The 14,002-nt window shown below is 50.7% G+C and overlaps 1 protein-coding gene across 1 annotated transcript in view; it reads right to left on the bottom strand.

Moving 5' to 3' along the window:
* Positions 1 to 11,840: 11,840 nt before the first annotated feature.
* Positions 11,841 to 14,002, bottom strand: part of FBXO24 (F-box protein 24) — a 142,601-nt gene continuing 140,439 nt past the window's right edge. Inside the window, exon 10 of the mRNA XM_086945721.1 lies at positions 11,841 to 12,164. Within this exon, the coding sequence (XP_086801847.1) occupies positions 11,841 to 12,164 (324 nt within the window). The remainder of the gene's footprint in view (positions 12,165 to 14,002) is intronic.

Here is a 14,002-nt window from a genome sequence, read left to right as displayed (position 1 = left end):
TCCTGCCACTGTCCTGCCTACCTCTGTCACTGTCCTGCCTACTCATGACACTGTCCTGCCTACCCCTGCAACTGTCCTGTCTACCCCTGCCACTGTCCTGCCTACCCCTGCCCCTGTCCTGCCTACCCCTGCCACTGTCCTGCCTACCCCTGCCACTGTCCTGCCTACTCCTGCCACTGTCCTGCCTACCCCTGCCCCTGTCCTGCCTACTCCTGCCACTGTCCTGCCTACTCCTGCCACTGTCCTGCCTACCCCTGCCCCTGTCCTGCCTACCCCTGCCACTGTCCTGCCTACTCCTGCCACTGTCCTGCCTACCCCTGCCACTGTCCTGCCTACTCATGACACTGTCCTGCCTACTCCTGCCACTGTCCTGCCTACCCCTGCCACTGTCCTGCCTACTCCTGCCACTGTCCTGCCTATCCCTGCTACTGTCCTGCCACTGCCTTGTCTACCCCTGCCACTGTCCTGCCTACTCCTGCCCCTGTCCTGCCTACCACTGCCACTGTCCTGCCTACCCCTGCCACTGTCCTCCCTAACCCTGTCCTGCCTAACCCTGCCACTGTCCTGCCGACCCCTGCCACTGTCCTCCCTAACCCTGTCCTGCCTACCCCTGCCACTGTCCTCCTGTCCTCCCTAACCCTGCCACTGTCCTTCCTACCCCTGTCACTGTCCTACCTACCCCTGCCACTGTCCTGTCTACCCCTGCCACTGTCCTACCTACCCCTGCCACTGCCCTGCCTACTCCTGCCACTGTCCTGCCTTCCCCTGCCACTGTCCTGCCTACCCCTGCCACTGTCCTGCCTACTCATGACACTGTCCTGCCTACCCCTGCCCCTGTCCTGCCTACCCCTGCCCCTGTCCTGCCTACCCCTGCCACTGTCCTGCCTACCCCTGCCACTGTCCTCCCTAACCCTGTCCTGCCTACCCCTGCCCTGCCTACCCCTGCCACTGTCCTGCCTACTCATGACACTGTCCTGCCTACCCCTGCCCCTGTCCTGCCTACCCCTGCCGCTGTCGAGCCTACCCCTCCCACTGTCCTCCCTACCCCAGTCCACTGTCCTGCCTACTCCTGCCACTGTACTGCCTACTCCTGCCACTGTCCTACCTACCCATGCCACTGTCCTCCATACCCCTGCCATTTCCTGCCTACCCCTCCCACTGTCCTCCCTGCCCCTGCCTCTGTCCTGCCTACCCCTGCCACTGTCCTCTCTACCCCTGTCCTGCCTACCCCTGCCACTGTCCTGTCTACTCCTGTCACTGTCCTACCTACCCCTGCCACTGTCCTCCCTACCCCTGCCACTGTCCTCCCTAACCCTGTCCTCCCTGCCCCTGCCACTGTCCTGCCTACTCCTGCCACTGTCCTGCCTACTCCTGCCACTGTCCTGTCTACTCCTGTCATTGTCCTACCTACCCCTGCCTCTGTCATGCATACCCCTACCACTGTCCTGCCTACCCCTGCCTCAGTCCTGCCTACCCCTGCCACTGTCCTGCCTACTTCTGCCACTGTCCTGTCTACTCCTGTCACTGTCCTACCTACCCCTGCCTCTGTCCTGCCTACCCCTACCACTGTCCTGCCTACCCCTGCCTCAGTCCTGCCTACCCCTGCCACTGTCCTGCCTACCCCTGCCTCAGTCCTGCCTACCCCTGCCACTGTCCTGCCTACCCCTGCCACTGTCCTGCCTACCCCTACCACTGTCCTGCCTACCCCTGCCTCAGTCCTGCCTACCCCTACCACTGTCCTGCCTACCCCTGCCTCAGTCCTGCCTACCCCTGCCACTGTCCTGCCTACCCCTGCCACTGTCCTGCCTACCCCTGCCACTGTCCTGCCTACTCATGACACTGTCCTGCCTACCCCTGCCCCTGTCCTGCCTACCCCTGCCCCTGTCCTGCCTACCCCTGCCCCTGTCCTGCCTACCCCTGCCTCAGTCCTGCCTACCCCTGCCACTGTCCTGCCTACCCCTGCCACTGTCCTGCCTACTCATGACACTGTCCTGCCTACCCCTGCCACTGTCCTGCCTACCCCTGCCCCTGTCCTGCCTACCCCTGCCTCAGTCCTGCCTACCCCTGCCACTGTCCTGCCTACCCCTGCCACTGTCCTGCCTACTCATGACACTGTCCTGCCTACCCCTGCCACTGTCCTGCCTACCCCTGCCACTGTCCTGCCTACCCCTGCCACTGTCCTGCCTACTCCTGCCTCTGCCCTGCCTACCCCTACCACTGTCCTGCCTACCCCTACCTCAGTCCTGCCTACCCCTGCCACTGCCCTGCCTACTCCCAATCTCCAGAGGTGCTGGCATTATTAGATGGGCGTAAAGGCGGAACAGCGCCCTTTGGGGCGCAGGAAACTGTGTATTTATTCTCTTCCAGCAAATTCTCTATTTATGTCAAATGACTAGAAATGGATTATAGGGATGCTGCAACCCCTCCGTCCTAAACCAAAAACGATAGTAGAGTGGGCTAATGCACTTGCTGCCAAGATGTTCCTACAATTGGTGGGGTTCAAGTACTGCTACCCTGCTTTTTGGATTTTTTTGCCTGAAGATTAGGGCAGCAAGATTAGAACTGCAGACACTGTAAAAAAACAAAACACATGTCCTGCCAACAATTTAAAAACTCGGAACTTTTAGGAGTCCCTGATCCCGGATAAAGAACACATTTATTTGAGCTGCAAATAATTGTGTTTGGGCGCATTTTGAGACGATGGGCACAGAACCCGCGTAGACCTCTGATGTTACTGTCAACTAACTCGCAGCTTTGGATGCGGTGTGTCCTTTCTTCAGGCGTCCTGAGAAACCCAGGCCCGCAACTTCCACAACCGCGGCTCTGTAGGGCAGTGGCCGTAATCCGAATTCTAGATTCCTGACAAGAGGAACTGGTGATGGGATTGGTGCAGAGAAGAGGAAAGGAGGAGGAGGGTGTGGGCAAAGAAAAGATGAGGCACATAAGGAAGGATAACAAGAAAGAAGGGCAAGGCAAGAGGTGGATGAAGAAGAAGAGGGAAGTAGAGAGTAGAAGGGGAGAGAACAAATAGGACAGAAGGAGTGTAGGAGAGGGGTGTGTGCCATAAAGTAGAGAATGTGATGAAGATGAGCTAGAGGTGAACGAATAAGGACAGAGGAGGAGAAAGATGAGCCAAGCAGGTGATGGACATAGGGTGGTTGATGGATCTGATCCGAGGAAGGGCTCAGATGTGAGGAGAGAGTAGAGTAGGGAAGGGCGAACTATTTACAAAAATAGAGAGGCAAGTAGCCAAGGTTGTCAACAATACGTACATTCAATATCAATATCGAGGAACAAAGAAGTATGTTGCGAGAGGCCTTGTGCTCTTTTTTAATTTTTTTGCTTCTTTTATTCATTTTGGGTCAGTATACACACTTCGGCACAGCCAACGCGTTTCGCCCACAGTACGGGCTTCATCAGGGCTGTGAACATGACAAACAAGACTATTAACATTGGACAGGTCACAAAAACCTTAAAGGATGGGGCTGATGAAGGCCTAGGAGGATGATTGCCACATTGTTCTTCTCAACATAGTTTCTACTTGTGAGAAGTTGGCCTGGCATATGCTGTCCACAAGTTATAGTGTGCACCGTGCACCAGTCCAAACAACCCTTATTGATGATAGGTTTAAGACAATCTTTATTGAAAGCTATCCTAGTGGTAGCTGTGGAGAGCAACCTTCAGGCTAAGTCTCGAAGGAGTGTAAAGCAGCTTAGTTTACCAGATTATAACCCCTTGAAGGTTTAAATGAAAGAAGAACCACACAATGTATATATATAAAATATATGTATTTATTACTAAACACTCTCTAGCAATCCCTTTATGACATTACAGAGCAAAGTACACACTTTTAATGCAATAGAACTTCAGTAATAGCACAATATTTACTGGGCCCCAGGGGGGAACCAAACCATATATTAAGAAAGTGGTATAAAAACCACGACGTGACTAGACACAAGGCCTAGAGCCTGTAGAATCGCTGGTACCACAAGGAACCACCCAAGGTAGTGACACAGGGGTCCCACGGGGGACGCGTGCAGTGTGAGAACACATCCGCGAGACGCCGTTAGCTTCTATGGGGAACGTTGCGGTTGGAATTTTAAAGATAAAGGACACTTAAGAGAGCACTTTGAGCAAACCCCTTTAGACTTATGGGGTTCTAGGGCCAACACCCACGGGAGCACCGGAGTTTTTGAGTTACCTCACCCAGGGAAGCCAGGTGCATAGGTGTCAAATGGTGTCGGGAATCGTCGTTGATTTCAATGGCGATCTGCTGCAAAGTGCTGCTGCCATGGAGAAGAGAAGTGTCAGGTGTGATCCAAGCCTGGATCACAGATGTGAGGAAACTGAAAACAGAGGGGACAGAGTCTGGGCCATTTGCCAGTGACCAGGGGCTTGGTAGACGAATGCCCACCAATGTTTGGTGATTCAGCTGTGAAGAGGTGAATCTTGACTCTGCAGCCACGATTACCAGGAGGCATCAATGACAACTAGGAGCTGGATTTGAGCTGTCCCACAAAGGAGTGCTGTGGCATCTCCCAACAAGCCTTGGCAACAGCAACCCACGCAGGAAGAGAAAAAATGCTTAGGTGTAGACCAGCAAGGTCCAAGGGACTCCCCAAGTGGTGGAGAGTCAGGGCACGTTTGGAGCAACCAGGGAAGTCCAAGGAAAGTCAAAGTTGCCTTCTCAGGGACCCACCAGTCGACGGACCAGGGATCGCAAAGGTACCTGAAGCAAAAACACAAAGGGCCGGCTCACAGAACACTCGTGGAGTGTAGGCTGGCAATCTTCAGTGGAAATGCTGCTCGGGGTCTGGACTACAAGTAACCCAATGCACAGCTTCAAGGGATGTCGAGAAGCTGATGCACCTGCAAATGTTCACGGTGTCCAGGGGTTCTAGTTCCACAGTACCCACGAGGTCTATGGTTCTCAGCGTTGCTTACAGCTCCGGTCGGCCTCTGGGAAGTCTGGAAATCCACCTCCTGTGTTGCAAATACTTCGGAGTCCGGCGGGATCTTCAAAGATGCAAACCCGTCAGATGTGTCTTTGGTGCCTGCCACGCAGGGGAGCAACTCCTTAACTCCAAGGGAGATTCTTCAGTCATCCAGCATCGTGCAGATTATCGAAGTTGCAGGATTCAGTATCAGAGTTTCATCCAGGTGTAATCTAAAGTGCTGTTGCCAGGGGTTCCTATCTTATACCCCAGGAAGGGGTGGGACAAACTCTGGAGACCCACCTATGGGAGGGTTTGGAAAGAGGGGTGGCTACACCCATTTCCTTTGTCCAGTTTTGCGCCAGAGCAGGGGCTGGTAGCCCTTGCAACCGGTTTGAACTGGGCTATGCACAGGGACACCACATGTGCCCCCAGTGTTGACTTCAAAGCACTCTTGGAGTGCACCCACCCAGCCCCAATACACTAAAGCCAGTCTGGGAGGTGGTGACACCTCCCTGTGACAGGAAACCTATTGTCCAGGCCTCCCCTGCCGGAGTTTCGTCCAGCAGCAGGAGGCCATATATGTGTCTGTGGCACCCATTTTGTGATGCAAGGGTTCTTTTAAACTGGTACCGGGTGTACCGGTGTGTACATGTCTCTCCCTCTAGAAGGGTGGAATCATACCCCCGCTCGACAACAGGATGTGGGAACACACCGCTGACATTCTGGGAAATGCAGTCTCTTGTAGCTCGCTCCGATATTTTCGAGTATTTCTCCAAGGTTGGCGCAGATATTGCTGATCTCTAGACACGTGTTTCTGGTTTATTAACCGCCATCAGTAGTGAATACACTCTTGTATTTTGGGGTTTGCTGAGTAGGCTGCCAAACATTATATCAGGTCCGGTACCTCTCACTGGTGCGCAGGTACTTCATCCACAAGCTCGTCAGCTCAATTACTCATGCGAGTACTTTAACTAGACAACAGGATGTGGGAGCACACCGCTGACCTCTCAGGCAAGGTTCGCCCCCGGCATTCTGGGAAACGGAGTCTCTTGTAGCTCACTCTGATATTTTCGAGTATTTCACCAAGGACTGGTGGGGGGGGGGGTATGATTCCAAAGTGTTCGACACCAAACACAACATGTTTCCTTGCAGCCATTCCAAAGTTAGCATTAGGTTATAATGCACTTAAGAGTAATGGTCTGGCTGCATCACAGAACAACCCCGGAGAATAGATTCCGAAGGCTGCAGAGGGACCCTGCTCATGCATGGGCACCCTCTCACGCAAAACCCAGCACCCTACCTTCAGGATTGATAAGGCCTGCCATAGGCGTGACTGATAGGTTTATGTGTGCAGTGATATAAGGTAAATATAGGGAACCTATATCTAAGTAAGGGGTGCATACACCACCTTACACAGGCTGCAGTAGCAGTCCTGTGGTGTCATTTTGAAAGTCTTCCCAGGGGTGGCATATTACATGCTGCAGCCCCTGGTAGGCCTCTGAGGTATTATGCCCTGGAATGTCGGATACCATATACTAAGGACTAATAAGGGTACCCCAGTAGCCAAACTGGAGTGAACCTAAAGTACTTGGAATCATTTTAGAAAGGAAAGAAGATAGGCTGGGGCCCTGAATAGCAGGATCCCAGCCAAACTAAGTCAAAAACCTTCAAAACACCAGGAAAAAAGTGGGGACAACCATGTAGTCAGATTCCACCTTCCTACATAACCCCCCCCCCCAAACGAAAGGAGATGAGACTAACCTTGTCCATGTGAGCCTTTATTGACTAAGTGGCCTTATAAGTAAGAACCTGCAGTAGCATGGTTACCCCCTGTCTTATGGTCCATTAAGCAATCCCTCACCCTAAGGGGATGAGAGGGTATGAGAGGAGGGGCTAGTTTCCCACCATGGGGAATTACTACCTGTGGTGTGTTTTGGTAAAGTAAAAGGCTGGTGGGTGTCTGAGTAGGGAAGGGAGGCCCTAATAAAGATGGCCTCAGCTTCCTCAGATCACTGGTCACCATGGAGGCCTTACTTCCTATGACTGAGTTGCATCTTGCTCTAAGGGTCAACCTGTGGCTGCCTACAGCTTGAGGTTGGGTCCCTTTGGTTGGGACACTGGAGGGGCATGGTAGGTTTGGGTCCTTTTGGTCCCAGGTTTGCCTTGGCCCAACAGAGTCCATCTGGGGGTAGTCCCTATTCAATATCAAGAGGAATCCCTCAGTGGGTTGAGGAATTTTCACCTGGCTCGGGTTACTAGACTGGGTGCCCCTAATCTGCTGATGGGGGTTTCATCTGGGCAGTGGGCCCTGTAGGGTCCACTGACCTCCACGACCTGGGCCCTGGGCTGGCTAGGGTAGGTTAGAGGGGGCAGGTTACCTGCTCCAGACTGGATACCACCTTGGAAGGGTCCCCTGTCATCAGGGGGTGGTCAGGCCAGGCCTGACTACCTCTGGGGCAGTTCCTTCACAAGGGGTAGGATCAGTTCCCTGAGGAGGCTGACCCTCACCTGAAGTCTGGTGGGAGGTAGACTTTTCTTTAACCCTTCTCCTCTCTTGTGGAGGAGAGTGGGCCATTCTTTCAGGCTCCATCACTCCAAATATCCCTGGGGTTGGGCGGTGTCCCTCACAACCCCACTGACTCTATCAGGGAGGCCCAACATTCTTAAGTGGGCCTGGTATTCAACTTCAGCCCAGGCTGAAATCTCTAGATCATTGCCCATCAGACAATCTACAGGCAAGTTTGGGGACACTGCCACTCTCCTTGGGCCAGTGACCCCTCCCCAGCTGAGATTGACTATGGCCATGGGGTGATCTATTCTGACACCATCAATGTTGGTCCCCTGGTACTTAAACTCAGGTAAAAGCTGGTGAGGGAGGGCTAGTTTCCCTGTCACCATGGTGACACTAGCCCCTGTGTCCCTAAATGCCACAGCCGTCTGACCATTGATTACGGGCTCCTGTCTGTCCTTGCCCAAAGTATTGGGACTCATAGTAAAAGTGGCAAATCCCATGCCACCATCACAGACTGAGGAGGCCTGTGAAAGGGACCTCTCCAATTCAGGGCCCACCTCTGTTCCCCATGAAAAAGCACCTAACTTTGTTGGTGCACTGCTACCAGCTGGGGGATTACTACTTGTAGTACCAGGAGGGGTGGTAGTAGTGCAGGAGGAACATTCTCTTTATTACCAACCCTAAGGCAACTGGGATCAATCTTCCAGTGGCCAGGCCTTTTACAAACATGGCAAAAAGGTTTCTTTTCAGGGGAGGAAGGAGTTTGGGACCACCCCCAGAAGTGGATTTTTGGGGCCCTGTAGTGGATCTATCTTTTGATGTATCCCCACCTTTCTCTTGGGACTTGGTAGAACCTTTCTTCTGGTCTCCACCCTGAGTCTTAGGCCTTACCCTGGTTCTGACCCATTTGTCTGCCTTCTTTCCCAATTCTTGGGGAGAGGTCAGATCAGAGTCCCACCAGGTACTGGGGTAAAAGTTGGCTTTGACAATTATTAAGGATCTGCTCCCTCATAATTAAGTTGTACAATCCTTTAAAATCACACACCATTCTGCCAAGTAGCCAGCCCTCCAGAGCCTTAGTGGCACAATCTAAAAAGTTGTCAACCCAGCCTTGGGGCTGTGCCTTTTGGGTATCTCTGAACTTAATCCTGTATTGTTCAGTGGTAAAGCCAAACCCTTCAATCAGAGCACTCTTCATGACTTTGTCATTATCAGCATTTTCTTCTCTTACAGCGAGGAGCTTGTCTCTACCTTTGTCTGCAAAAGGAGAGCCACAAGATTGCTGCCCACTGCTCCTGAGGGACCCTCTGTACTTTACAGGCCCTCTCAAGTGCAGTTATCCATTTGTGGATGTCATCCCCACTCTGGTAGGGAGGGACAATCTTGTTCAGGTTCCTTTGGTCATGAGTATGTTCTCTAACTCTAGGGACACTGTTGCTGCCACCATGGGGCTCTATTCCCAACTTGTTAGAAGCTCTCTGGAGCTCTAGGGCTTCCCTGTCTAAATCCAACTGTGCTCTTCTGATCATGAGTCTCTCATTCTCAAAGGCAAGCAGTCTGCCCTCTCTCTCAGAGGAGGACTCTCTCCTGTAGGAGGCTGAGGTCCCGTGAGATACAGAGGTCCCTACAGATGAACCAGAATGGTTAGATTCCACTGAGGGAGATCTAGACCTTCTAGGTACACTGTTAGTTCCACCTGGAAGGAGGAATAGGGGACCCCTGGGGATCCCGTCTTCATCCACAGGAAGAACTTGGTTATCCAGGTTAGAGTCAAGTCAAGTCAAGTCAAGTCATACTTTATTCGATTAATTAAAATCATAAAAGCAGTTCCATCACACATATAAGGTTAGAGTCATCCTGATCTACCTGGTCAGCATCAAGGTCAAGGTCTTGGGTGTTTTCACCTCCGGACCTTTCCTCTTCTGCTGCCCCACCCGACCTGCCTGTCTCGTCAGACCTAGGGGTCTTTCTGAGATCATCTAAAAGCAATACCTCTATGAGGCGTTGGGTATCTGGGTGTCTCCCTGTCTTCAATTTCCTAGCTGTACACATGGACCTAAATTCTGGAAATGGGACACGGTCATACTTAGTTAATCTGAAGCCACTGGCCTCAGCCCTTGAAGACATACTAGTGTGGTGTGGTGTCTGCACCTACCTACTGTAGTGGGACAACTAAACTCTCTCTTGAGTTGTAGAAAGGGTGTGCTAGACCCTTGGCACACAACTCTAAGTTCAGTAGAACTTACTTAATTCTAACCTTGATTTATATGTACCTATAGTGGTTTTCAGTCACTCACGGCTCTCCACAGTCCAACAGTTGAAATGATCAGTCTGAGTTTAACGTAACTGTGCATGGTGCGACCGTCGAGATGATCAACCTGAGCTGACCGTGGCTCGCCACAGTCCAACAGTATCAATGATCAGCATTGGCTGGCCACGGCTCTCAACTGTCCATTAGTAGAGGTGGTCAACCTAAGCTGACCACGGCTCTCCACAGTCCAACAGCATCAATGATCAGCATTGGCTGGCCACGGCTCTCAACTGTCCATTAGTAGAGGTGGTCAACCTAAGCTGACCACGGCTCTCCACAGTCCAACAGCATCAATGATCAGCATTGGCTGGCCACGGCTCTCAACTGTCCATTAGTAGAGGTGGTCAACCTAAGCTGACCACGGCTCTCCACAGTCCAACAGCATCAATGATCAGCATTGGCTAGCCATGGCTCTCAACTGTCCATTAGTAGAGGTGGTCAACCTAAGCTGACCACGGCTCTCCACAGTCCAACAGCATCAATGATCAGCATTGGCTGGCCACGGCTCTCAACTGTCCATTAGTAGAGGTGGTCAACCTAAGCTGACCACGGCTCTCCACAGTCCAACAGCATCAATGATCAGCATTGGCTGGCCACGGCTCTCAACTGTCCATTAGTAGAGGTGGTCAACCTAAGCTGACCACGGCTCTCCACAGTCCAACAGCATCAATGATCAGCATTGGCTGGCCACGGCTCTCAACTGTCCATTAGTAGAGGTGGTCAACCTAAGCTGACCACGGCTCTCCACAGTCCAACAGCATCAATGATCAGCATTGGCTGGCCACGGCTCTCAACTGTCCATTAGTAGAGATGGTCATCCTGAGCTGGCCGTGGCTCTCCAGAGTCCAACGTTAGAGAAGATCAACCTCAGCTGATCAATGGTCATAAGTTGGGGGTTTCGGGGACTTCACTTAACTAGCAATGGCTAACCTTCATGTTGGCACCTGGAATGTATGATGTGCTTCAAAGAGTTTATATCTCTAAATGACTACACACATGTGAATGTAAAGTTAGTTGAAGGCGTCCTACAGGATAAGGCTCACCCATGGATGTGGTTTTTTCATGTGTACTAGTTTTAGAGATGTCGGAGCATATTTTGAGCATGATATTTCTAGCCATGAGGGGTGAGATAAGGGGTGATCTTCAAGTGATTATCTTCAGCGACCGTCCGAAGTGAAGAGACCCACAAGAAGAACACGAGTCTGTGGCTTTCAAAGGCAGTTTCATGAGGGAAAAGAATTGTTCTGTGCAATTGGAAGAGCTAGAAGAAGGTGAACACTGGGGAATTAACATCGGAACACACAAAACTGATAAACCTAGAGGGACTTACTTTTCTCCTGGAGCTGGGGAAACATTCCTAATACAGTCTTAGTATCAAATATTTGTGTTTCTGTAATATGTATGTGGTTTGCCAATGTTTCTGTTCAGCTTTCTTTACGTCTGCCTGCCAGTGTTTTTACTGTGGTTCTTTGTAATATTTGTGAACAGTAAATACATGCCTTTAATCTAAAAAGTTAAATCCATACCCCAACTCAAAGTTGAGGACAGATTCCAAAGAGTGGTGGGATTGAACATAGTGTGTTAAAACTGCAGAGAGCCATGCTCCACGTGTACTCCAAGACCACCCTTGCTTCTTATGTGTCTGATGAAAGTCAAGATGAGGTTCAAATCACAGACCCCTCACAATTTCCCCTCTTTGCAAAGTTTCTCAGGTGAGACCTGGTCTTCAGAAAGCACATTCCTTGCATTCACCCTTCAAAATACTCTGCCAAAAGTCTGTCACTTTTTATGGGTTCATTTATTTGCTTTATTTTTTTTCCAGTTATATAATTGGTGGGCGGTAGTAAACAAGACTTTTCTCCATTCTCAATCAGTAATAGCATGATCAGGTCTTCGTGCAGTGTGCAGGCCAGGCACCGCCTCCCGGCCTCTGGATTCAGGAGATGAAGACATCCAAAGTGTTCAGCGATGTCTCCATATCCTCCACTCCTTCCCCATCTGGTTCCCTTGTTCCCCCATAATGTGTTTCTAATATCCCTCGTCCTCCTCTTTCTCGTCCTTCCGTCTCTGTAGCGCCGAGCTAGTTGAGGACCTGTTTTTGCTGGGCTTGCCGCTGCATCATGCCCAGGGCTTCCCAGAAGAAGTCCTTCTGGAAGCCAAAGAGTGACATGTGTCCCACGATCTCCCGCATCTTGGCCATCTGCTCTTCGAGGCTGGCACACTTGTGGAGCTGGCTGAGGTACTCCTCGCAGGCCCGGGCAGCCTCGGCTTCCAGGTCCGTGCCCTGGCACCGGGCCTTACCAGCGGGCAGCTCGCGGTAGCAGGACAGCTCCTCCACGTCATAGCTGGAGAACATGTAGAGACACTCGCGAGTGGAGCAGAGCTGCTTGGTGCAGAGGGGCACCTGTGGGACGAGAAGAGGGCATGGCGTTAGAGAGAGGACCATGTGAGCAGGAGACACCACTGAGGGAAGCAGGGGGTGTTGGGGCAGGAGTAGCAGGATGAGTGACTACTAGGATCATTTGGAGCTCATGGGATTCAAATCCTGGTAAGTAGGGTTCAATTGCAATCTAATGATCTGGCCAGTGACATAGACATTCCATAAAAAAATAAGAATCCAAAATCACAATGCATGAAAACCTGACCTGCTTCATTTAGACTTATTGGCCGTCCCACTGGTAGCAGAGATTAGAGATAAATTGTTATGGTAATGATCTGTATAAATGTCCTTTTCTGTCTGCCTATCCCTATCACCTCTCTGTCTGACTCCATTACAGTTTTGTGTAGCGTAATGTAGACCCACCAAAGCATTTTACATAAGGAATGATTGTACGGAGGGTGAGACATAGAAAAAGGATTTACAGTAATTGTATTTATGTAGCGCTTTCTACCCCTGAAGAGGTGTCAATGCACTTCTTAGAGAGTAGCACGCTTCTCCGGATCCAACAAATGATTTGTGGTGGATTAGTAGAGGGAAATATGAGTTAGTTCAAGCAGTGGACACGTGAGTCTGTTCGCTGGATTGGAACGGATAATGGAGGGATAGAAGAGGGAAGAGTCTAGAGAGTGTTATTTGGGAGATCATAACAGTAAGATGGAGCTTGGGATGAGGGGGAAGCAGCTTGCTTTCTTATTATGTGTTCCCTGGGGTGGGATGGGCTAGTTATTACATCTGATGAAATCAGACACTGAGGTGTTTGGAAGTTATCTGGTGCAAACATTTTCACCTGTCATGAGTGCTTTCCTGAAAATGGAGATGAACAAATGGATGTTGGTGCTTTCCGCACCCAAATGGGATGTCCGGGTATTTTCTTGTTCTTTTTCACTCTTTACATTCTTGGAAATTTGACACAATAAAATTTAACAGGGGCTGCAGGCTTTTTCACCTCTGTTAATTTCTGGGTGTGATAAGCATTGCACTGCTTATAATTGCAATCCTTGCACAAACAGATGTTTCCAGGTGAGATTCTTAGGGAATATTTCCTAGCGATCTGAATCTGACAATTATGGAGTAAAAATCAATATGTTTAAACTTAGGTCCTAGCCAGCCCACCAGGAAACTCAGACCCGGATCTCTCGCCGTAGCTGCCACCCATCACATCCTCCTGACAACCAGTGGAGGACGCTCCTTCTCCCATCTGGCGGCCAAGATGGATGTATGTCGTTACAACGCATGCTTTTTCCACGCATGCCTTTACAATGCAGGTTTTACACTGCAAGTCGTTACAACGACTTGCGTTGGGGGGCGCTGGATAGTGAATAGTTTAATTTACTATTCCAACTCCAGTCCCCGTGGATAGTAGGGAAGGTTTTGGATAGTAAATTAAACTATTCCCTATCCTACAGCGCCCTCCAGTGCAAGTCATTGTAACGACTTGCGTTGTAATTCCTGCGTTGTATAGGTACTGCGTGGAAAAAGTTTCGTTGTAAAGGATGTTTCCCGGCCAAGACATGGAATAACCTTCCCCTGCACCTCAGAGCCTCACCATCGTTCCAGCAATTCTGCATGGACCTCAAGACATGGATGTTCAACCAATAGGAGAACAGGCAGATAGCATCTTGAGACCCTCACAGGTGAAGCAGCCGCGCTCCACAAATCCTGAATGATTGATTGATTGATTGAGTTTTAAAGTTTTTACAAGATCTTCCAAAACATGACCTCATTTTGGTGGCTGGTTTGTGGCAGGACATTGCTGCAAAGAACGCTATAAAAGCAAGGCTTTTTAGCTATTTCTTGAAGAT

The sequence above is a fragment of the Lissotriton vulgaris genome, chromosome 12, assembly GCF_964263255.1.
Source record: "Lissotriton vulgaris chromosome 12, aLisVul1.2, whole genome shotgun sequence".
In the NCBI taxonomy this organism is placed as follows: Eukaryota; Metazoa; Chordata; class Amphibia; order Caudata; family Salamandridae; genus Lissotriton; species Lissotriton vulgaris.
Note: the sequence above shows the minus strand (reverse complement) of the source record. Positions and strands in the feature narration are given on the sequence as shown.